This window comes from Lissotriton vulgaris, unplaced genomic scaffold (genome assembly GCF_964263255.1).
Source record: "Lissotriton vulgaris unplaced genomic scaffold, aLisVul1.2 SCAFFOLD_1901, whole genome shotgun sequence".
NCBI classification, from domain to species: Eukaryota; Metazoa; Chordata; class Amphibia; order Caudata; family Salamandridae; genus Lissotriton; species Lissotriton vulgaris.
Window position 1 is genome coordinate 462931 of NW_028244848.1, and position 23597 is coordinate 486527.

The window sequence follows — 23597 nt, forward strand, 5'->3', positions numbered from 1 at the left end:
TGTATATATTTTTGCTCATGTTATTTCATGCTCATTTTACTTGCCTTTTATGAGATCTTATTGTCATAGCTATTGTGATTATTCCCCCCTTTATGAGATTTTAGGGTAAGAAGCTATTGTGATTTCCCTTAAGTTGTAATTACTGCCATATCCCTTTTCCTGTTTCTTCTTTTCTCCCCCCTCCCTTCCCCTTTCTTTATCTTCAATAAAATCAAACTTAAAAAGAAACATGGAATTACCATGGAATCATTAATTTTGGATGCATATTCCTACTACCCGCCAACATTTCCCCTCACAGAACGTTCTGTTGATTTCAGCATTGGGAGTCCCTAGAGGATTATTTCCGGTTCGCTCTTTTACATTAATCCTGAGGAGACTGTTACGTTCTGTACCTAGGATTACGGACTGGTGCAAAGGTGTGTCTTTTGCAGGGTATTCAAGGTAGATTTTAATATTTCCCATGATAGTCAGATCTGAGGCCGAAGGCGCCAGTGCTTGTTCAGATTCTGAGGCATTGTGAAGAGCTTCAGGAGTTGGAGGGCTTCGGCATTTGTGCTTCAAAGAGGATGAACTTGGCACTCCCTTGGGGATTTCACTGTGGCGCAGAGGTTCAGTAATATGTATATAGTTTGATATTGATTTCAATAAACCATATAAACAAAAAGTCAAATGCAGTGCAGAAAATAAGTAGACTGCTAAAGATTTGTCATTTAATTCTACAGCATTACATGGTATTGAAAGTGCTGATTACCCACATATATATATATATATATATATATAATAAAATGGGAATTTTGAGTAAAATAATTCTTAAAAAACATATACCATCATGATCCATGCCACGCCGTCCTCTTTCATGCGAGCGCCTGGTACAACACAGTCATGGAGAGAAAGTTCAAGGCTAGGATCTGATCAAATAACCGGGCATCTCTTAGAGAATTCATGTGGTACTCACGCGGGAAACAAACTGGAGTTCGTGTGTTTGGTTATACGTGTTGGTAGCAGTGCGGTGTGTACCTAGAAGTGGAACAACTACAAGATTGCTTTTCGAGTGTGACTTGGACATTCTGGTACATTTAGTAGAGAGATATCTCATGTTGTGTAATTCAATCCATAATCATTTAGCTATTTCCTTTTGAATGAATGAATAGTGTATTTGAAAAGCGCGAGTTTCGCCCCCAAAGGAGCATCTTGGCGCTTGGAGGGTAAGACCAGAGTTGGTGAAAGCAGAAAAGGGGGAATTGCTTAACTTTACCGGATGAGTGCGTGGCACAATGAGTCATTTTGTATAACGGACTAGGGAGGTTGAAATCAAGTTGCAATGCTTTATTGGTAGAAGTTCCCTTCCTCGTCCTCCCACTCGCGCGAGCCGTACTTTTGGAGCCTGACGTTGTAGTCGGGGGTCACGATCACAGACCGGTCGGAGGGGATGAAGAAGTTGTAGCAGATCATGTCCCCGTCGTCTCCGCCATCATCGTCGAAGAACACAGAGATGTACATGTCGCCGTCTCGCGGGATCTTGGCCAGGTCACCTGCTGGCAGGGCGAAGCATTGCACCTGCGGGTTCCTGCGCAGACTGAACTTGGAGGTTCTTGCAGCACAGACGTAATCCTCCGTCTCCAGGGCGGAGCCTCCATACCCCGTGTCCACGTCCGTGACCACCTCTTCGGTGACCATCTTATCGGTGCAGTAGAAGACACAGATGGTCCTCCCGGTGGAGTTAGCCACATGGGTACCAGCTCCGTTTCCCATACTGAGCGCTCTGATGCAGTCTCCCGCTTCCTTCAGATGCCCGGCTGCTGTAGGAGAGAGATTACAGGCGTTAGTTGGGAAGGACAGCACTGTTTACACACCACATCCGTTGTTTACATTACTCATCCATAGGGAAAAGGAGGCACGCGCATTTTAGTTCTATTTCACTGATATAAACAAATCCCACAACATAAATACGCAACACACATAGTATACTAAACGCCCCCAAAAATGTCAGTTGTAAAAAAAAAATGTTGAAGCAACTGATATGACTTGCACTGGGTATACTACTGACAGTGCTTAATTTGAAAATATTAAGGGCTAGGGCCCACAATATTTCTCGGGCGCCCACTGCAGTTTGCACCACCTGTGGTCCTTTCCGGCGCTGCCAAATACATATACCAATGGCATCTAGGTAGCCTTTACAGTCCTACAAATGTGACCATTGTGACTACACTAGGTCACCCAAACCTGTAAGAAAGGCATGAGCAGCCTGGTTACTACATTTGAAATTGTACATTGAACTGTTGAACACTTTGCTCAAATGCTTATATTAAAACGGACTGACAGCGCCTCCATGTGGTGTACTGTCATAAATGTGGGTCAACATTAAACAAGCAATGGAAATGCAATCGGTCTCGCATTTGCTTGAATTAGAGATTTGGAGTTTTAAATGACAATGTCTTTTCCCCATGTGTTATGGAGTGTATGTATGTGGTGTGTAGTGGAATGATGTGGGTTGGATTGGAATTGTTAGTTGTGGAATTGTGTGGAGTGAAGTGGATTCTTGTAGTGGGATTGTGTGGCATGGTGTGAACTGGAATAATGTGTATAGTATTTATGTGGTATTGAGAATATATGTAGGCCATAATTTCTCAGGCCTGGGTCATTGGTTTTATTTGATTTAAAGTGAATTTGACGTGTCACTGCTGTTTGTTCTACACAGACCAGAAAACAAGGACAATTTAATAGAAAATAACAGCATGCTTCTTATAACTCCCATTACATTGCTGTTCCTGTTTGCCTGCACAGTGGAACTTTAATTTGTAAAGCGTTTTAAAGATTTTGAAACGCATTTCCGTAAAATAAGTTACAGAATGCAAAGGGAATAAAAACGACAGGCTGAAATAAATTAGAGGAGGGCTAATGAGGAATATGTAAATTCATCTTGGTTTAGTAAGGCAGCTACTCACTGTAAGGTGTTGTAACCTGCATATCAACATTTCAAATGCTAGCTCAGAGAACTCAGCTTTTCGTTTTTGAGGTAAAAAAATTGAGTACCATTACATTGGGCAATAGCATCACTTTAAATTAACACATTACTTTTGGCATATTTGCATGTGCTAACCTTAACTTTTCATTAAAAAATCGACATACTTGTAGTGGATGAAATTCCACTGAAATTAATCAAATGTACACCGTTCGTATTACAAATGTAAATTATAGAAATAAGAATATTTGACAGAATTTAAGAATTCTTGTAAACTGGCCCCTTCTGTTGAGATTATGCAGCAACACAGAATACCAGCTGGACAGGGCATATGGGTAGCAAACCATTTTACAGGTGTTATTCCAAGGTGGAAAAATCGAAGAGTCTATTTATTCAATTCTCATCTTTGAGCAAATTAACGCATGCCATGGTGGATTATGTCAAGTAGTTAAATGTGCAAGTGAAACCTTTATAGGACTCTGAACTGTATTGTCAACAGGCACCTATTAGGTTTTTTATGAAGCCCTCACCCACCAACCTAGTTGGTTGCATGCTTCATCATCGGGCCCACCCAGTGACACCTAATGTGTCCCGGGTGTGCTACGACGCCTGATTACAGCGGAGCAGGTATTTTTCTGAGAGTGCAGTGTGGTGAATAGTGCAGTGAAGTTAAAACGGCTAAACGGTGGTCCCGGTACCCGAGGGTGAATTAAATTTTAATAGCCTGGGCCTCCGTCAGCGGTTAAAAACAAGGCAAGTGGATGTTGTGGTGGCAAGATTAAGACCTCCTACATCCAGTTTGGGTCGACATGTTTTAGCCAGTGCCTTGGATTATGCTGGCTTTCCTCAGGACCATAAATAGTGCAAGTGTGGGTTAAAAACAATAAAGTTAGTGTTTTTAGACTATGTGTCACACTCACTAAGGTGTTATAGGTGTAAGAGGGGGATTCCCTCCTCAAGCATACCTGTACAAATAACATGTAAAACAAAACAAAGACATACAGAAGAAGGAGTCATTTAACATATAGTTTAAGGTCACACAGATCACGAAATCGCCGTTTTTTAAGTGCTGCGAGGGGAAACTAAAAACGGCGTAGGTGTAACAGTACTGGTGGTACTGCTAGTGTAAGTTATCTCGAAATATCGTAGGCGTGGTGAGGCTAGAGTGCGAGCATCACACACAATGTGGCAGGGAGCGTAAGGAAAGTAATCTCACGCTACCGATTTGTTGCGAGTGCTCCCTGGAGTGATTCGGCAAGGGAAATGACCCTAGAAAGAGAATGGGGGACCACTGAGAGTTAGGCAACCTGTAAGGAGAGAAGCGCTTACCCTGAAGATGAGTTGGTTGGTCATCATACTCACAGGAATCTTGGTCGACCCAAACTGGTAGCATGCACCAAATAGGTGCATGCTGACAATATGGTTCAGAGTCCTATAATATGGTCACACCCAAACTAGTCCTGTTGATAAACATATAAACCCCAGGGGATACGGACTAGCTTTCTAGTCCTCTCTCTCCCTCTTGATACGCCAAGTGAAACCTTTGCCTTTACAGCCGAATGCTGGCGCTATAATCCATGGAAAAAACTTGGGTATGAATATATTCCAGATTAGGTGGCCTGTGCAAGAGTTTACCACATATCCTTGGAACACAGCCACTGACTTTGCCATATAAGGTACAATCGCAGAGCCTAATTTCAGATGCAGTTTAGAGGTCAAGAAGAGCATTTGTATAAGGCTGAAATGTAAAGATCATGTTTAATATGCAGGCAGGCAAGCTGTCAATCTCTAGCTGTTATGCCACGTCATAAATTAATGGCATCCAGGAACGACTTCAGGTCAGTCGTCTGCCAGGCACACAGTGAAACCAGATAGCTGCTTTGGGATTGCACCCTCCAGCCTCTGGCTGCAATGACCGCTTCCAGTGGGTGCAAGGAGGTTGCGCTGAGGAGACTCCTTCAACCATAAAAGGTTCAATGGTCAGAATATGAGCCATGTTGAGGTGAGTGGCAGGGTGTATACTCATTCACACTGGAGGGAGTTGGTAGGCATGGAGGATGGTACTGTTGGGCACTGCTGGACAGCCAACCAGTAGGGCTACTCCACTGAGGGTGGTAGTCAGCATGTGTCATCTGCTGGGAGAAGATGGGAGGACACCCAAGCAGCACAGATGCGGATGTACGCAGGGGTGACCTGTGAAGGGGGCACTCTTGTGGCTGGCTGGAGTGTAGCATTTTTTGACGAGGCCCTCGTGTGGTTGGTTGGGGCATAGCATGCTGAAAGAGGGAGCCGGGCTGTGGGCAGGACACCCCGCTGAGGAGGAGGCACACCAGCTAGTGGGGTTCAGTGTGCACACCGCAGCCGTAGGGTGGGTGTATCAGTGGGTGAGTGCACCTCTGTGCAGCAAGCAATCCGCAGGCTGTCAGTGTCTGAGAGGGTTGCCTAGACAACAACACACACAACAGCAAAGAACTCTTCAACATCGTGAAGGAGCTCTCCAACCCCAGCTCTAACACCAACGACATCCCGCCTTCGCGAAACCTTTGCGACTCCCTCGCCACCTTCTTCCATCGTAAGATCGCAGACATCCACAACAGCTTCAACACTACGACAATCACCGCGACCTCCGACCTCACAGCCACCATCCCCATTGATCCCCTGCTCACCTGGACCAACATAAACGACAACAACACCATCAAAATCATGAACACCATCCACTCCGGCTCTCCGTCAGACCCATGCCCACACAACATCTTCAACAAAGCCAGCTCCACCATCGCACCCCATCTCCGCAAGGCCATCAACATCTCCTTCAAGGTCGTGACCTTCCCGGAAAGCTGGAAGCATGCCGAGATCAAAGTTGCTCCCATTCCCAGAGAAGGTCATCGAGAAGACCGTCAACAGACAACTGACCCGCTACCTTGAGGAGAACAGCATCCTGGATCCGTCCCAGTCTGGGTTCCGCAGCAACCACAGCACCGAAACTGTCCTCATCGCTGCCACCGATGACATCAGGATCCTACTGGACAACGGCAAAACCGCGGCCCTCAAACTCCTGGACCTCTTAGCTGCCTTCGACACGGTCTGCCACCGCACCCTACGCACATGCCTCCACAACGCCAGGATCCGAGACAAAGACCTGCACTGGACCACCTCCTTTTTCTCCGGCAGAACCCAGAGCATCTGCCTCCCCCTTTCTGATCCAAAGCCATGGAGATCATCTGCGGCATACCCCAAGGATCATCCCTCAGCCCGACATTGTTCAACATGTACATGCCCCTCTCCCTCCCATCGCCAGACTGCACAACCTCAACATCATCTCCGATGCCAACGACACTCAGCTGATCCTCTCCCTCACCAAGGACCCCTTCACTGCCAAAACCAACCTCCACGAAGGAATGAAAACCGTCGCCGAGTGGATTAAGATCAGCTGCCTGAAGCTGAACTCAGACAAGACGGAAGTCCTCATCCTCGGCTCCACTCCCTCGGCGTGGGACGACTCCTGGTGGCCGACCGCACTGGGACCTGCACCGACATCCACCGACCATGCACACCACCTAGGGTTCATCCTCAACTCAACACTCTCCATGACCAAACAAGTCAACTTCGTCTCGTCTTCCTGCTTCAACACCCTCCGCATGCTCCGCAAGATCTAGAGGTGGATCCCCACTGAAACAAGAAAAACAGTCACCCAGGCTCTTGTCAGCAGCAGGCTAGACTACGGTAACGCCCTCTACGCAGGAGCCTCGGCCAAACTCCTGAAAAACTACAACACATACAGAACGCCTCCGCATGCCTGATCCTCGACATCCCTCGCCACAGCCACATCACATCCCACCTAAAAGACCTGCACTGGCTCCCCGTCAACAAGAGGATCACCTTCAAGCTCCTCACTTACGCGCACAAAGAACTCCACAACACCAGACTGGCTTACCTCAACAGACTCTCCTTCTACACCCCAAACCGCAAGCTCTGCTCCGCCACCGTCCTCCGCATTCGAAGAGCGAACATCGACAGCAGATTATTCTCCCACCTCGCCGCCAAAACCTGGAACACCCTCCCCATCCTCCTACGATAGACCCAGGACCTACTCACCTTCAGGAGGCTACTCGAGACCTGGCTATTCGAGCAGTAGCAGCACCCCTCATCTCAGCGCCTTGAGACCCTCACGGGTGAGTAGTGCGCTTTACAAATTTTATGATTGATTGAGTTGGGGTGGGGGGGATGGCTCGCAGCTGACGTTGCGCAGGGGAAAGATGAGTTGGGTCTTTAGCTTACATCTTTAGCATGTGTGGTTAGTAGAACTTAAGAGTGTAGAATATTGAATTGTTCTGTGCTGAAGGAGACATAGAGCGGCATACACATAAGAGTTAGAAGTGTATGGGTTTGAACTGAGAGAGGCGTTTGGATTTTCTCCGTTCAAATCTTGTTGGATTACCTGACTTGAAGAATAGAAACATAAGAAAACTCCAGGACCCCAGCTTTCCTTTCAATAATTGCAGTGCCTGTCACTGCAGTGCTTAAAATAAAACAACAGACACCTAAAATAGGCCAGGTAATATGTCTTACTGATACTTGCTACAGGAACGCAGATTACATGGTTTTGGTTTTGTGATCAATTTTGCCATTACCAGCTAGGGGAAAAAGCAGCACTGAACATGCTTAAAACAAGCTTAAAGCAGGCACCAAATTGTTCATGTGTTATTCCCTCTCTTTACTGTAAGATGTTTACTCTCATTATATATTATATACTAATTCCGATACAGCCGTAAACAGGACTGTCGACATAGGGATACAAATCCAGTGGAAAAAGCCACTGCTCTGGGATTTTCCCTCGACCATTTACACAAGTGAAAACTTGTCTGAACTTAAGGGCCGAACTGGGGAACCAAAAGCAGCCCTGGAAAAAATGCTGAAACTAGCCCATGCCCTTTGTCTCCTTGAGCTATCGCTCTCTTTCCATCATCCATTCTCTCCTCTCTCTCTCCTCCATCGCTGATTGCTTTATCCCTACCTCCCCCTCCCTTACTTCCTCCCTCCCTTCCTCTCTTTGTCTTGACTCCCCTAGTGCCCGCTGCAGTTATCCTCTGTGAGCTGGGAAAGTGACAGTGTTGGAAATGGCCCTTTTTGCAGGGTTATCCCCAAACTTTTTGCTTCTTCCTCCCATATTTTTCTTGACCTGTAGTTGTTGGCAATAGGACTCTGGGCACTTTACCACTGCAGTGCTTAAGTGCATATGCTTTCTGTATAACTTGGTATTGTAATTGGTTATCTATGATTAGCATATTTGTTTTAACAGTAGATCCCTAGTAAAGTGCACTGAGTGTGCCAGGGCTGGTGATTCAAATGCTACTAGTGGGCCTGCAACACTGGTTGTGCCACCCACAGTAACCCTAAAATGGTGTCTCAGGCCTGCCACCGCAGTGCCTGTGTGCAGTTGCTAACTGCCATACTGACCTGACCAGTGTCCCCACTGGCCAGGCCTAACCCTTCCCTTTCTGTGCACATTGGACACCCCTATGGAAGGCCCAAGGTACCACCCTGGGCAGGGTGCAGTCTATGTGAAAGGTAGAGCATGTACTAATGTAGGTGACATGCTCTGATAGTGAAATACTGCCAACTTCTTTTTTCACTATTGAAAGGCTATCTTGCCCGTAGGCAATAATGGGGAATGCTGTGTATAATGTTTACCTGCATATTTTCCCATAGGAGCAAGATTGAAAATTAAAGTCTGGTATCCCTGTACTTAAAATTTAATAACACATCTTTTGGGAAGGATGGTTTTTAAATCCTGTGTTTGAAAACAGCACTTTTATAAAGTGGCTGTTTTCTTGTCTAACCTTTCTGTGTGCCTTGGCCTGTTTGTGAATTGACTGTCTGGTTTGTGAGTGACAGGGGCTGGGGTGGCTCTCAGAGAGTGAATGAGTCAGCCTTAGGCTGAATAGCTTCATCTGTATCTTGAGTGGTGGGAGGGGATAGCACCTGGGCCTGAATAGGGCTGTGCCTGCCTTCCACAATGCTGGCTCCACCTCCTGCTGGGCGGCTGACGACCCTGCGCCTCTCTCAAACGAAGGAAGAAGTCAAGTAAACAAAGTGCTCCAGGACTGACAAAAACTGATTTGGACTAAGCCAAGGCCTCTCTACCCTCAGAGAAAAAAGAGACAATTGGTGTAAATAGGGCTACCCAGATTTCAGAAAATTAGATCATCCTGGAATCAAGAAGGAACCTCTGCCAAGGAGAAAAGCTGGAAGATTGAAGAGGAAGGACTGTCCTGCTGTGTGTTTGTTGGCTGACCTGCAGTTGCTATTCTGCCAAGGAGCGGGGAAGGACTTTGCTGTTGCTGTGTCCCCTTGCTTGAAGAGATCTCCAAGTGCCTGAGAAGAGCTGGCCTCCTGTTAAGAAGTCCCAGGAACTAAAGGAGTTGACCCCCAGCTTCCCCTGAAACTCTGCTGTGTGAGTTCTGACCTGCCTAGAGTGCTTGATCCATTTGTGGGGCCTCTGGAGGTTGTTTCCTGATGTTTGGGGAGCTGGACAAGAAGATAAGAAGAAGATCTACAATTTGCACGCATTGCTCGCTTGCGGAGCGCATCGTCGACAGTGCGAGAAATTTCCTGTCACTGCGAAGATCGTCGCAGTGCCTGTTGCCGCTGCAAGAATCGACGCATCGTTCGCTTGCGGAGCGCATCGCCCCGGTGCGGGAAGATTCCTGTTGCTGCGAGTATCATCGCTGAGCCTGTCATCGCTGTGAGAAACCCAACACACTGCTTGCTTACGGCCCGCATCCCGTCGCTGTGAACATCGTCGCAGAGTCAACACATCGAAGGGCTGCAACAGAAGAAGGTCAACGCTGCGGTGCGCATCGTCGCCGCACCAAAGATCGACGCCGCCCCAAAGATCGTCGCATCGTGCCTGTGCGAGATGCTTCTACTGGAGAAACCTGCACCCCGGAATCCATACAATGTATCGTATTGCTCCCCATACAGACCGGATTCGTCGCAACACGCCTGCTGCGTGCAGCGGGGTTGTCGCATTGCCTCCCCAGGCTCTCAGGAGTGACGCAACGCTTGTTTTTCGATGCTGCAGTTGCCGCTAGGAACTTTTGTCGCATCTACAGGTACTTTGGGCTAAAAGTGACGCAACTGTGGATTATTTTGACGCAAACCCTAGAACTTTAAAAAAATCATGTTCCTGAACTGTGAATGTTGGATTTTTGTCGTTTTGGTCTTGTGTAGTTTACATAAAGATACTTTATTTTTCTAAACTGGAGTGGAGTCCATTTGTGGTGTTTTCACTGTGTTACTGTGAGTGTTGGTACAAATACTTTACACATTGCCTTTGATAAGCCTGTCTGCTCGTGCCAAGCTACCAAGGGGGTGGGCAGGGGTTATCTAAAGAGTGTATCCCTCTTACCCTGAATAGAAGCGAGGGTCCCTATTTGGACATTGGTACCTACCTCTGCCAACTAGAGACCCCCAGATCTGACAGCCAGAAACACCAGGAGTGGCCCTGGGCTTTCAATACCGGCCTCGAAGGACTGTAGCCCACCTGAATAATGTCCTGTAGAATAATAGGCCTGTCTGGCCCTGATGAACATGTCAGGGGAAAGTTCACGAATGAGTGGAAAAACATACAGAAGCTGGTGCATGAACAGCAGTTTCCATGGTTAATCATCATGCGGATATGGAACATTACAGTTCTAAATACTATGGAAATTGAGACCTACAGGAAATAACAAACTCCACAATATTGTTATTTTCTCACTGGGAAATTGACAGCTAGTCAGCCATCAGTGAGGGAGCCGACCACGGTATACGGAGAGGTAGTGTCCCACTTGCTGGGGACAAACCCTGCTGGTGTGCCAGAACCAGCCACGCTCCAGGAGCAGCATTACTCCTGGAGGTGCGTAATGGGTCAATGCACGGGGAAGATGGGCAGGTACCACAAAAGAAGGGGAGACCGCAGGCCATTTGTAAATATGGTCATAGTCAAGCATTACTCTTCCCCTCCCTCACCTGGTATTAATTACTGGTGTATACAGTATTAGGGCTTTCCCTATAAATGTCCTATTTGTTTACAACTTGAGGCTCTGTGGCAAAAACTTTCTCTTTTTCCTTTTTCATCCACTGAGCACTATTCTGCTTAGCCCAGAGTAAGGGGGCTACCACTCTATACAACAAGGTGAAGGTGGTGGTTTGCAACTTGTAGAGAGTAGGTAACTTACCTGCCTTTTGCTTTACTTTTCTCCTGAGGGACCAGTGGGGAAGACTCCTGATTCCGGACCTGTAAAGAAAAGGGAGAAAGCGATTAGTCTTATGGACCTTACTTTCTACAAAGCCGTACCTCAAGTAGATCACAAGTTGCACACCCGTTTCTACCACTCGTGGTAGTGGCATTTCTTTAGATCTAATGCTAGAGCATGCAGTAAGTGTCATCAGTACCGAGATTGAACTCACCGAAAGGAGGCTATCACAAGGTGTCGGCAAAGTTGTGGTCAAACTACTGCCTGCTGCATGTCCCTATGTGGCAGTGCTCATTTGGGTCCTGTCCCTTTGAAAAGGGCAGAATGAATATTTAAGATTATTTTCAACAAATCCTTTGATTGGTTAGTACGGAATTGAGGATTCTCAATCTTTTATGTGAAAGATATTTTAATAGATTTGGCCCGATCGCTGACACCTGGACAGTGACTGTGTCATTGTAGATTTTAGATTACTGAATTTAGTTCACAAATTACTGTTTGGCCCATATTCCATTTCAGCACAGTGTAAAGGGCTATCACTCTGGTGCCGCTGGGATTTTTCTACAAATTGCCAAGCTGCTATCCCCAAAGAAAAGTTAGCCCGGGGGTGATCCTACTGATCAATCTAAAGTTTCTCACAAACACTAGCAGTTTTTCACATTTTGTCCTCCAGCCCACTATCCACCAAGTGATATACCTAGGGCTTCCCTGCAATGCCCTGAAGTCATCTTAGGGCAGTCGATTACCCGCTATCAATTACCCGCTATCCTATCCCCACGTCTAACAGATTTGAGGTTCTAGCAAGTGTTGTCTGACTGTCAACTGCAATATCCTCAGTCACCACCAACCGTGAGGTCCCTGATGGTGAGCTTGTTGGGCCCAGTGCTACCTGTACGTTCGCCCTTTTGAGTTGGAACATCACAGTGTGAGAAGGGGAAGTTGTGTTGACTGATGGGGGATCATAACATCTTAGGAGCTTTAGTGCAGTTACCCGTAAGCAGGCTTCAACCCACTGATGATGTTATTCCCACCCATCACTCTACTGACAGTCTTAGGCTTATTTGGTGCCCAAGACAAATTTACTGTTTTTATTTAACTTAACATCAGGAGCTATTTATAAAATGCCTAACAGAAGCATGGGGAACTTCTTATCAGCCCATTACGATGCACTAACAACACCTCCTTAGATCTGTGAAGGCTGATAAGAGGGGCTTACGCTTGTTCAACGAGCATTGTTTGGTAGCAAACTGGAGATTAAGTCTACATCCCCATGAGATCTGGCTGAAGTCCGGTTTGCACGTCAAGATTAATGAAAGTCAGGAGGGAGACCTTGCATAAGAGGTCGCTCCTTCTCCGTTTTAGAGCTGGTACGGTTTGGAGGCTCATGAGTCCAGGTAACCCAAATGATATGACATAATTTAACTTGTTCCTGCGATGGGGGTTTCGGAACAATCGCTATTACACTATATGTTTTTCTGCAACTCTTTTAGATACTATTGAAGACTTGTGCTCAAACATCTTTTAAAACCATTGGGCCTTTGCAAATGTAGAGAGGCTTAGTTCAGTTTGCTACTATTGAATGCACCTGCTATTTGCTTCAGGATATACTCATTTTTAAAAGCTACAGTTAGAACTAGGAATACCATGGAGAACCCGCTCTGTTGAAATAATATTTATCTATTTGTCGCTTTTTTAATTCTGCATTTTATGCCTTTTATCAAATGGTTTTAACACGTTTTACCTATTTTATTTGGCACCTTGCACTTTATACAAATGTTATCTAATGTCAGATTGCTTTGTGTTTTTTATGGCTGAATAAAGATTAATTGAATTGATAGCTCGTTTTATTAGTGAACTGTAATGAGGGTGTAAATCAGATGCATCAACTTAGTCTCAAATCTGAGCAATTTTTGAGTGTGCTGTTGAGTTTTTTTGTACCAGATTTGGCTGCTTACCTTTTTTGTAGTTTTATTTTGAGCAAACTTCACCCGAAGGTCCTGAAGCGCTTTACATGAGCACCAGTTACATTATACAAGAATACATATGTGGCACAGGAAGATTAGGGGCCAGATGTAGGTAGCCCAATACCGGTCGGTAACGGCCGAAATTACCGAATTTCTGCCGCTATCGACCAGTATTTAGGGTTTGAGATGTAGGAGGCAGGTTTAAGGATTCGGTAATTTAACGAACGGTAATTTAAATACCGATTCGGTAAATCCCCGAATCCTTAATGTAGGGAGCACTCAAGTGAGTGCATTTTTCATTTAAGGATTCGTTATTTACCACCAACTACAAGTTGGTGGTAAACATCGAAAACCTTTAAAAAAGCAATTTTGTGCTTTTTTAAAAGTGCAATGTGGCAGACATACATGCCCTTAGGGCATGTATGTGTGCCACATGTGCACCCATGCACTATTCAGGGGTGCAACAGGGTGTCAATGTGACACCCTGCCACCCTTGTAAGTCTTCCCCCTATTACCGATTCGGTATTTACGGAATCGGTAATTCCTATTCATTCCTATGGGCCTCCAGGCCCATAGGAATGAATGGAAATACCGATTCCGTAAATACCGAATCGGTAAATACCGAATATTACCGATTCAGTAACATTTACCGAGTCATTACCTACATCACATATACCGATTCCTAAATACCGAATCGGTAAAATTTGGTATTTAGGAATCGGTAATATGTGATTACCTACATCTGGCCCTAAGTGATTTTCTCAGAATCACAGGGTGTTGAGCCGCCTCCGAGACTGGAACCTGGTTCTCCAGTTCCAAAGTCAGTATCTCGGGCTGGTACACCACATCCTCTCCCCCATGCCGCCTTAAACGAGGTCCATTTTAAAAGGCTCCCTGCATCACTCAAATATTTCTTGTGTGAATATCTTACTTTGCCGAAGTGCACATTTTACACTTTTCTGGAGGACTGTGTCTGTATATCTTGTCATATGGTCCCTAATGCATATAGGTGCATGTTTAGAATGAAAAAAAATGACTAAATAATCAAGACCGGGCATACCATGCTTTATGTTCTTACGCTTGGACTTGTACCCTAGTAATTGGTGTGTCTGAATGTTGGCTGAAGAAGGAGGCACATTGTGCTGAAAATTAGCAATGCTGGGATAATCAACTCTGGACTGTCATTTATTGCAAATGTAAGTATTACATGTATAGTAGCAAAAGGCAACGGCCCCGGTACTGGATTTATTGCTGGAAAATTCCATTTTCCACAAGCGTTTACGTACAGAAATACTTAAAAAAATTGCATTAGTATACAAATGCACAGTAGCAGGAAGTGACCCTTATCAAGTGTAAATTTATCATGTATCCCAGCTATCATCACTTTAAGGGTTCTCGAGATCCTGAAAGAGTGATCTTCTGCCTACCAGAAGACAAAGCAAACTATTCGAAAGAATCAACACCATCCATTAGTCATAGCGGCCATTTTCAGTTCTTTTAATCCATTTCAATCGTTCACTATGAAGTGCCGAAGTAAGTAAGCAAACACATTTTATTGTTCGGTTAATAAAAACCACTGCAATCTCACCTACTGGTGAAAGCTCCTAGGATTTTAATAGTTAGAAATTACATTTTAGAATCAAAACCTGATCAAGAAGACATAATTAAAATAGCAAAATGTGGTAGGTGAATCCTAGCAAAAGCTTCAGCAAGTAGCAGCATTCCAGTCGATTATTTCTTTGCCCACTGTGCCTCTCTGACCTGTGAGCACCCACATGCAAGTCCGTCTTCGGCCTGCTCCAACAGAAAATTCACTGCACTTCTGGGACATGTCTTCTCTGAATGACAAAACAAGGAGCTCCAGACTGGTTTCCACCTAGATGGCTCTAATCAGCAAGCTGCAGTTAGATATTTTGGCATAGAGAGCACAGGGCCTAGAGATGGACTTATCTGTCAAACTTAAGTGCATCTCATAATTTGACGTCTTATCATAAAAGATGATGCGTAGAATTCTTGCAAAGGTGCCAGCCACTAGCAGTCGCTCTGGCCATTTTATAGTGCATTGTTTTTGATCACTGGACCACTCCAGACAGAGAGCTACCATTCACAAATCAGTGCTGGTCCTCCTCCTAGAGAAACTGGTCGAGCTCAGAATGTAGGCCACATTCACTCTGAACAACAAGAACAGCAATGCTCAGGAACTTGCTTTAGCATAGTTTGTATGTAATTAGGGCATTACATGAAAACAAGAGAATGTGACTGGTGCAAAGTTTACAGAAGTTTCGTTTCAGGCAGCTCTATTTCAGTCCCAACCTTTTTTTATTACTGATTCATTGCAGACAGGGAGAATCCATATGTAATTCCGTTTTGGTCCTGCTGCTTTAGAAAAAGTGGAGGCTAAACAGCCAAGAAACACCTCTCTGAAGAGGAATACAATCAGCTGCAGTTAATTTGTAACCTACTTAGGACTTATCAGTGGGGTATAGGCTGATTTCAGTTGCACAGAGAGGATGGGACCCATGCCTGGCTTGTTCCACTTTATCATGAGGACTTGACCTCCACAACCTCAACGACTACCTCTGTACCACTGGGTCACAGGGAATCCTCTGGAGCTCACATCAAAAGCTTCATAGTTCAACGTTGACTCACCTGGGAAGCTGACAAGGAAGTTCTTTCATGTCAGTCCCGATGACTTCTTTTTCAGGATTAATGACATTAGCGCATTAGCATAATCAATGGAGAACTGGGAAGCTCGCTGAGGTATTCTGCTTAGGGCCACATTACGATGCCGGTCAGAGTTGCCTCGGACCGTCACCGTCTCGGTGTGTGAACCGCCTGACCATAGGTCAGCGGACGCACACCAAATTAGGATGCAACCAAACATGGTGCAGTCGCAAACTTCCATTTCTCTATGGGAGCTTGTGCGGGGGGCAGAAACAACCCACTACATTGAGAAATAGGAGCTTGTGTAAATCCCCACACTGTGTGGCAGGCACCTTGTGGTGCCTGCCACACAGTGCAGGGATATTTATGACCCGCTAGAGCCAAAACCGTAGGCTTCGAACAGCTTTTCCATGTCAGAAATACCGACATGAAAAGGCTGTCGGAAACTGACAAAATAATCCTGATGGCAGAAACGCCGTCCTCAATGGATTATGAGCGGTTTCCGACCGCCTTCATTGAAATACAGCGGTCGGTTTTCAAACCACCGATATCAAAATAAAGCCCTTAGGAGCAGATTTATGATGCCCTTGCGCCGCAATTGCATCACTTTATTTGACGCAACGGTGGCGCAAACAATGTGCCCTATTTACAACATGACGCATCTAGGAGATGCGTCACGTTGTAAAGCCCTGCCCCATAAGGAGGCGTTCCTGCGCAGGGGGGGGGGGGCATTCCTGCGCAGGAACGTCTCCTGAAAGTGGCTGAGTGAAATCTATGATATTTCACTCAGTCACTTTCAGGCCAATGCTGCGTCAAAACCCTGCGCCTGCTTGAAGCAGGCGTAGGTCTTGACGCAGCATTGTGTAGATGGGGCACCCCCGAGCCTTGCTGGAGCTGCGTCGCGCTTGCGGCGCAACTCCAGCAATGCGCTACATTTCCGGAACAGATGCGTCACGCATCTGTGCCGTATTTGCACCATGGTGCACTGCATTATAAATGCGGCGCACCATGGGTGGCGTAGCTGTGACGAACTGTGGCGCACATTAACTGGCGCATCCCTGGGGATGCGCCAGTTAACATAAATCTGCCCCTTAGTTTCTTGAGGAAACCTTTGAGTGATTTAAATGATGAATTGCTGAATTCAGAATTTCGTGTGGTTTTCAGAAATGGAAAGCTTTCTAGATTTGCTGATGAGTTTCAAATCTGTTTCCCTTACAATCGGTAGAAACTACAAAACAAACAAATGTTGAACTCTGCTAACAAAATTGCAAAAACAGTGATGAACATTTTTTTTAAACTTCTTTTTCTTTGTAAAAGCTAGGAAAACAGTGATCTTAGCACAGTAAACCTTTACTTGATTCCACGTTTTGAAAAAAATACACTTCCCTACTCATGATTTTTATCCCAATTATTGGAAAAAGAATCCAATATTTTGACTACTTTATTAGCATTCTGCAAGGTAAATGACAAACCTGAGTTACCTTTAAAAATCTACATGTGAATGGAGAAGCACTATTATGTCTTGGATATCATTTGTAGAATATAGTTGTGTCTGATGCACAAACTCAACCAGTTATCAAAGAATGTAAATGTAAATGTGGGTGTACTTGTAAAGCGCACTGTGACTCCAAGGAGTATCCTGGCGCTGAAGACCGCTGGGGAACCCGTCCTGGTTTTCCCTGTGAGATGGTCCATTTCTGGGTATCTCCAAGGTGAAACCAGGCATCCCCGGCGTCTGTGGGGGGCCGTTGTAGAGATGAGGCAAGCTTAATGCCCAGAGTTGCCGAGTGTGTTCCCTGGTTAGAGTAGGCACCGAGGCAAGAATTATCGAGTCCGTTTGACCCTGGTCCACGACCCTGCCGTGTCGGGGATTGAACCCTGGTCCCAGGCCGTTCCCTGCTTACGGGTCTGCCGCCTATAACCAGTGAGCCACACCACTCCACTGAAAGAAAAGAGCTTAGCACTTGAAGGGGACAACACTGAAGACTTAAGGGGAATCCTGGTAATGAATGCTAATAGCAGTTTCGGAACCTCAGGCCCCATAAGGGATCATATGGCATGTTTATAGTTGAGAAGGCTGATAAATTCAGAAGATTAACAGATCGGGAACCCTTCTATGGAATCATTTTGAGAGTAAATTAGAAACATGTATGTACCATTCATGAATGTTTGTTTGTGGTTAGAGAGAGTAGGCCGTACTGTGAACTTCTGACTTCCATCCTACAGAGGGGCCTATTACCACAGGTGGGAGGCTTTCCGACTCACATCGTAGGATTCAAATCCGACAGCCTTATTATGATTAAGACCGTCTGATTTAAAACTGGCTGGTCGGACCGACTAGCTTCTGATGGGCTCAAGGAGCCCATCGGCCGGTTGGAGGCCACTCATAATCCCCTATGTAGGGTATGTATGCTGTGGGATTATGAGGTCGGTTTCCAACAGGCTTTTCATGTCAGGCTGTCTGACATGAAAAGCCTGTCGGAAAGTGACATTGGGAGCCCTTAGCAGGGCTGCTATGTCTCCAAAGGCTCTGATTGGGGACTGGGGGACACCTACGGTGCCCCCCTGTAAATCCCTGCACCGTGTGGGAGGAACTGTGAGGTGCCTGCCACATGGTGCAGGGATTTACACAGCCTCCCATTTCTCCATGGGAGCTTGTGCTACAGCCAGTTTATGTCCGCAGCACAAGCTCTCGTATTGTAAATACGGTGTTGGGCCGCCGATCAGAGGTTGGTCAGTCCCGAGGCCACCTCAATGTCTGGCGAACGTGAGTCAGTCCGACATTGTAATCAGCCACTTAGTCGCTATCTCAACTCTACTCTAATACTCCACTCTAATAAATCAGTGCTCAATAGATTGCAGCGCGTCCAGAACGCAGCAGCACGCGCTATCTTTGCTCTCCCTAAATTCAGCCACGCCTCTAATCTCCTCTGTCGTCTACACAACCTGCCCCTTGAACAGCGTGTTTGCTTTACTGTAAATGTAGTATACTTGTAAAGCACACAGCTGCCACAGCAACGGAACGTCCCGGCGCTGTATAACACTGTGGAACCCTTCCTGGCTCTCCCTGTGAGAGGCCCCCAAGGGGAAACCAGGCATCCCAGTGTTGTTGGGGCCGTTGAGATTAAGAAAGCTATTGCCCAGAGCTGCAGCGTGGGAGCCAAGATTAGAGTAGGCGCTGAGGCGAGAATTATCGAGTCCGCGGAGATTGAGCCCAAGACCCTGCCGCATCGGGACTTGAACCCTGGTCCCAGGCCTGATCTCTGCTTCAGAGTCCGCCGCTCTAACCAGTGAGCCACACTTCTCCACTTTAAGACGCTCTGCATCACACATAAGATACTGACAGGAAGTTCGCCAGACATTCAAAGCGATCTATGCACTCTGTACACTGTGTTTGGCGCACCAGTGTCTTGCACATAACCCTCGCATAGGCTGAACTAGTTCTGGCAGCCGCTCCTTTAGATGTCTGGCCCCCGCTCTTTGGAATTCTCTCCCCCTACACATTCACAGTAACCCTGACCACCAGGCCTTCAGAAGTCTTGTGAAGACCTGGCTCTTCTCTCAGGTCTAACCCCTTGGTCTTGTCCCCTGCTCAGTCTTGCTCCAGCGCTGGGAAGCCTCTTTGCAGAGGCAGCCATGCGCTTTACAGGTATTTTAATCTAATCTAATCTAACTGTCTCATGTTGTTGCTCGGTGCCTGCATCTCTGTACACAGAGTAAGAAATATCAGTAAGGATGTGGAACGAAGGAAAAATATGTTTATTTTTGGAATTAGGATTGGTTTGGAAGTGCAGCACGAGAAAGTAAGTAGGCATGTATAAAATCTCACAAAATATGTGAATAATGCACCTATGCCCGCTACAGATTGGTTTAAGCATAAAATGTCTTACAGGAACAAAAACGCTGTTGCCAAGCGACATTTTTTTGAAGCAGTCCCCACCATTTTCTTGATGTAACTTTTGAGCACAAAGTATTCCCTCAAGTTCAATTTTCACACTTTGTGAAATTCTGTATACGTTTAAAAAAAATCTCAAATGTCTGAACATTTCTTTCGCTATTTCAAACCACCCTTAGTGTGAGGTAGACGTTGTGTGAATCAAGCAGAGGAAATAAATACTAAATTGTAAATGTCCTTGTGCAACAATATTCACAAGAGGGGAAGTTACTGCTAGAGGCCAGAATTGCTATAAATCCAATGTTTAATAACAGGAGTTAACTGCCTGAATGAAATATAAAGCAGTGCAAAGTCATTTGTGGTACAAGCAAATATTTATGCAAACATTATCTATAATACCCCACACAGAATAACAGTAATCTGTGTTAACTAACTGTCACTTCATATTTAATCCCAAAAGCTGAAACAGTTTGAGATGCATAGGGTGCTGTCCAAAAAACGGTGGTATTACGCGCCAATTTTCATAAGAAAGGGGGATTGTTTACTTTTACTTGGGTGTGATGGGTATTCGAGTGAGGTGGTCTCTCCATGGTGTTTGAACCAGAATCGAGCCCATTACAGGGTCCTATGATGCATCTCTCAAGCCCAGGTGTGAATCCTAGTTGACAAGGTACAATTAGTCTGCCCTGGATTCCCTGTGGCAAATCATCTTTTGGACATCAAAGTGTAAAGCAGAAACAGCACGAAGCTGAAATAACAAGGAACTTTCCACAGTGGCCAGTAAAGAGAATGGCTAGGACCAAGGTGCCACTGGACTTGACTCCACATAAGTTTACTAGTGGGTCACAATCCATTTGCCATACGCCATTGGCTCAATCCATTTGTGACTGGCCAATGACGTCTCCACCAGAGAGAAGGAACATGGTGAATGGGACTCTGCCAACACCAGTCCGTTCCACTCCCCCTCCATTGCATTTCCCCTAACTAATAACTTTTAAGCGCCTTCTTCAAACTAAGGTGCACACGCAATCATGCTCTACAGCACAGCCCACAAAAGGCGCAGAGTGGCCTCTGAATATAGTGTTTCATGGTCACCATTCATTCTTTTTTAATAATGAACAAGCCAGTTACCTGCATTGCTGGGGATGTTACGCTGCTCCACTATCTGCGCATGCTCACGAGAGTGAAGCGGAAAAGAGCACCTACGATCCTAGAGAGGGACTACTACGAAATGTAAATACGAAATGAAAACATCCCCAAAATGCCGTGGGCTACCCCAGTCTAAGACGAGCACTTTAAAAAGAAACAATGGCTGAAGGGACAGATGCTGACCCTACCAAGCAAATGTAAAGAGGGGAGGGCTGAAAACCGACTTTCTGTGTATTTGTTCCTAATACAAGGTAGAGTTTCATTTAAACATGTACTTTCCCCATAAATGCATACTTCACATTGCATGTAGAATACACACACATGGGGGTGAAAAATCTACTGAGAGTAAATCGCCGTTCGTGAATTATGCCACTGGAAGTGTGAAACGCTTGAGAATAAGGCACAGATGCAAGCATCCAGGTGCATAGATTAGGCCTCGCATAGGCTACACCTTAGGTTGAATGCGACCCTACGGTTTCTCTGGCACAGTAGCTTTCCATTTGCTCGTAAGTTAATATATATATGGTCTCAAACTCAACCTCGCTTGAGGTTTCTACGATAAAGACTCTCTCTCTCTCTCTCTCTCTCTCTCTCTGTCTCTCCTTCTTTCGCCTTCTTTCGCTCTCTCTCTCTCTCTGCCTCTCTCTCTCGCTCTCTCGCTCTCTCTGTCTCTCCTTCTTTCGCCCTCTCTCTCTCTCTGCCTCTCTCTCTCGCTCTCTCGCTCTCTCTGTCTCTCCTTCTTTCGCTCTCTCTCTCTCTCTGCCTCTCTCTCTCTGTCTCTCTCTCTCTCTCTGTCTCTCCTTCTTTCGCCTTCTTTCGTCCTCTCTCTCTCTCTCTCTCTGTCTCTCCTTCTTTCGCCCTCTCTCTCTTTCTCCTGCTCTCTCTGTCTCTCCTTCTTTCGCCCTCTCTCTCTCTCTGTCTCTCTCTCTCTCTCTCTCGCTCTCTCTGTCTCTCCTTCTTTCGCCCTCTCTCTCTTTCTCCTGCTCTCTCTGTCTCTCCTTCTTTCGCCCTCTCTCTCTGTCTCTCTCTGTCTCTCTCTCTCTCTCTCTCTCTCTCTCTCTGTCTCTCCTTCTTTCGCCCTCTCTCTCTTTCTCCTGCTCTCTCTGTCTCTCCTTCTTTCGCCCTCTCTCTCTGTCTCTCTCCCTCCCTCTCTCTCTCTCATTGTCTCTCTTTCTCCCGCTCTCTCTGTCTCTCCCACCCTCCCCACCTCCTCACCTGGATCTGGATGCCAGTAGCTGTACTCCTCTGTGTCTCTGGCACTTTCTCTGCTTGCTCTGGTTTTTGTAGGCTGTGTCCCTGACTGGTGCAAGCAGGTATCTAGTAAGCTTCCGCCAGGCAGGGCTTTTGTTGGCGGAGGTCCACCGTCACTGATTGGAAACCTAGTTAAGACCCTGTGTACAGATGGCGCTGCCCAATGGCCTCCTTAGAATTTGTGTTTGCCCAGCTGCAAATGGCTGTGATATTGTAGCTTAGTAATTCACGACACTCCCTGTTTGCGCTGCAAAATGATAAGATTATTTCTAAAAAAGTACATTCATGGTGATTTTTTTCTCACGTTTGCTTAGTGAGCTATGTTAGGCGGGAACAGAAAATCCTGCGATTCCTGGAGGAACCACTAAACCAGGTGCAGAATCAACCTGCAGAATTTCTGCCACCATGACATCCCCCTATATGCATGTATGTAAGTATGTATGTGGTATTCCTATGGCGTAAACCAAGCCAAGAGGCAGTTAAGCACAGTACAGGGTCAAAGACAAGCATAAATTCGATGAGTGATAGAAGGGATAGATATTTTTTAAATGTTAATACATTGTGATGCAATGTTCTTTAAAGAGGTGCATCTTCACTAATTCCCTAAATTGGAGCAGCATTGGGGTGTTCCTGATGGACTCGAGATGAAGTTACAAATGCTGGTTGAATGAATGAGATTTCTCACCAGATCATTTTCCATTATCAAATCAAAACCAGGCCAGCAGGATTTCCTCCATTATAGGGGTGGTATGGTAGAAGTTTTGTCAGTGGGTTTTCATCTGTTTAAAAAATATTATGTTATATTATATTATGTTATAATATATTGTATTATATTACAATATATATTATATTATATTATACATGTATGTATAATTATTACACACATATATATATGCTTGTGTATACTTATAAAACATTATGTTTTAACTGACATATTTGCCTAAATATAACATCACTTTAACCTTTTTTCAGTGAAGTGAAAGTGAAGTATCGTACATTAGGCAAACTAACTTTAATAGGTTGGAATACTGTAAGTCGGATACTCACTTATTTGCCCACAAGGGCTATATCCAAGAACAATCCATAACATGGAGGAACTTTGATTTATTAGATATTTTTTGGGCGGAAAAAACGGGCACTAGACCCTTAAGCCAGTTCCCATCCCTAACACATGACACTGCAGATTATCGCATTGATAATTGTACAGCCTATAGTTCAAAGTGGCACCTATGTACAGAATAATACAAGTATAAGTATATACACACATGAGAAATTCTTAAGCAATGATCACCCACACATCGCCCTGAGCCATCCCGATAATAAAGGTGGCAGCTACATGAGTTTCACAAGCGCCAAACTTCGGTAGACAAAGTTTAAAACATTGATACAATGCAATGAATTGTTGTTGTAAATGTTTAACTTGCTTTAATTTTGCTTTATAATTGTTTGGCGCTTAAGTAGAATGCTATGTA

The 23597-nt window shown here is 45.4% G+C and overlaps 1 protein-coding gene across 2 annotated transcripts; it reads right to left on the reverse strand.

The window, feature by feature from the left end:
• Positions 1-1326: 1326 nt before the first annotated feature.
• On the reverse strand, positions 1327-22187 carry LOC147666705 (uncharacterized). Of its 2 annotated transcripts, none has more exons than XM_086948952.1 (3): positions 22090-22187; positions 11189-11243; positions 1327-1799 (listed from the first exon to the last, which is right to left on the reverse strand). In XM_086948952.1, the coding sequence occupies exon 3, from the start codon at positions 1750-1752 to the stop codon at positions 1327-1329; it is 426 nt and encodes a 141-aa protein (XP_086805078.1). In that variant the 5' UTR covers positions 1753-1799; positions 11189-11243; positions 22090-22187. The 2 variants fall into 2 exon arrangements, with proteins under 2 accessions (XP_086805078.1, XP_086805077.1); XM_086948951.1 differs by having other exon boundaries at positions 11185-11243; positions 22090-22181.
• Between the last annotated feature and the right edge of the window lie 1410 nt (positions 22188-23597).

Excerpts from the sequence above, each read along its gene's own strand:
- LOC147666705 (XM_086948952.1), bottom strand. The coding sequence starts at position 1,752 with ATGGGAAACGGAGCTGGTACCCATGTGGCTAACTCCACCGGGAGGACC.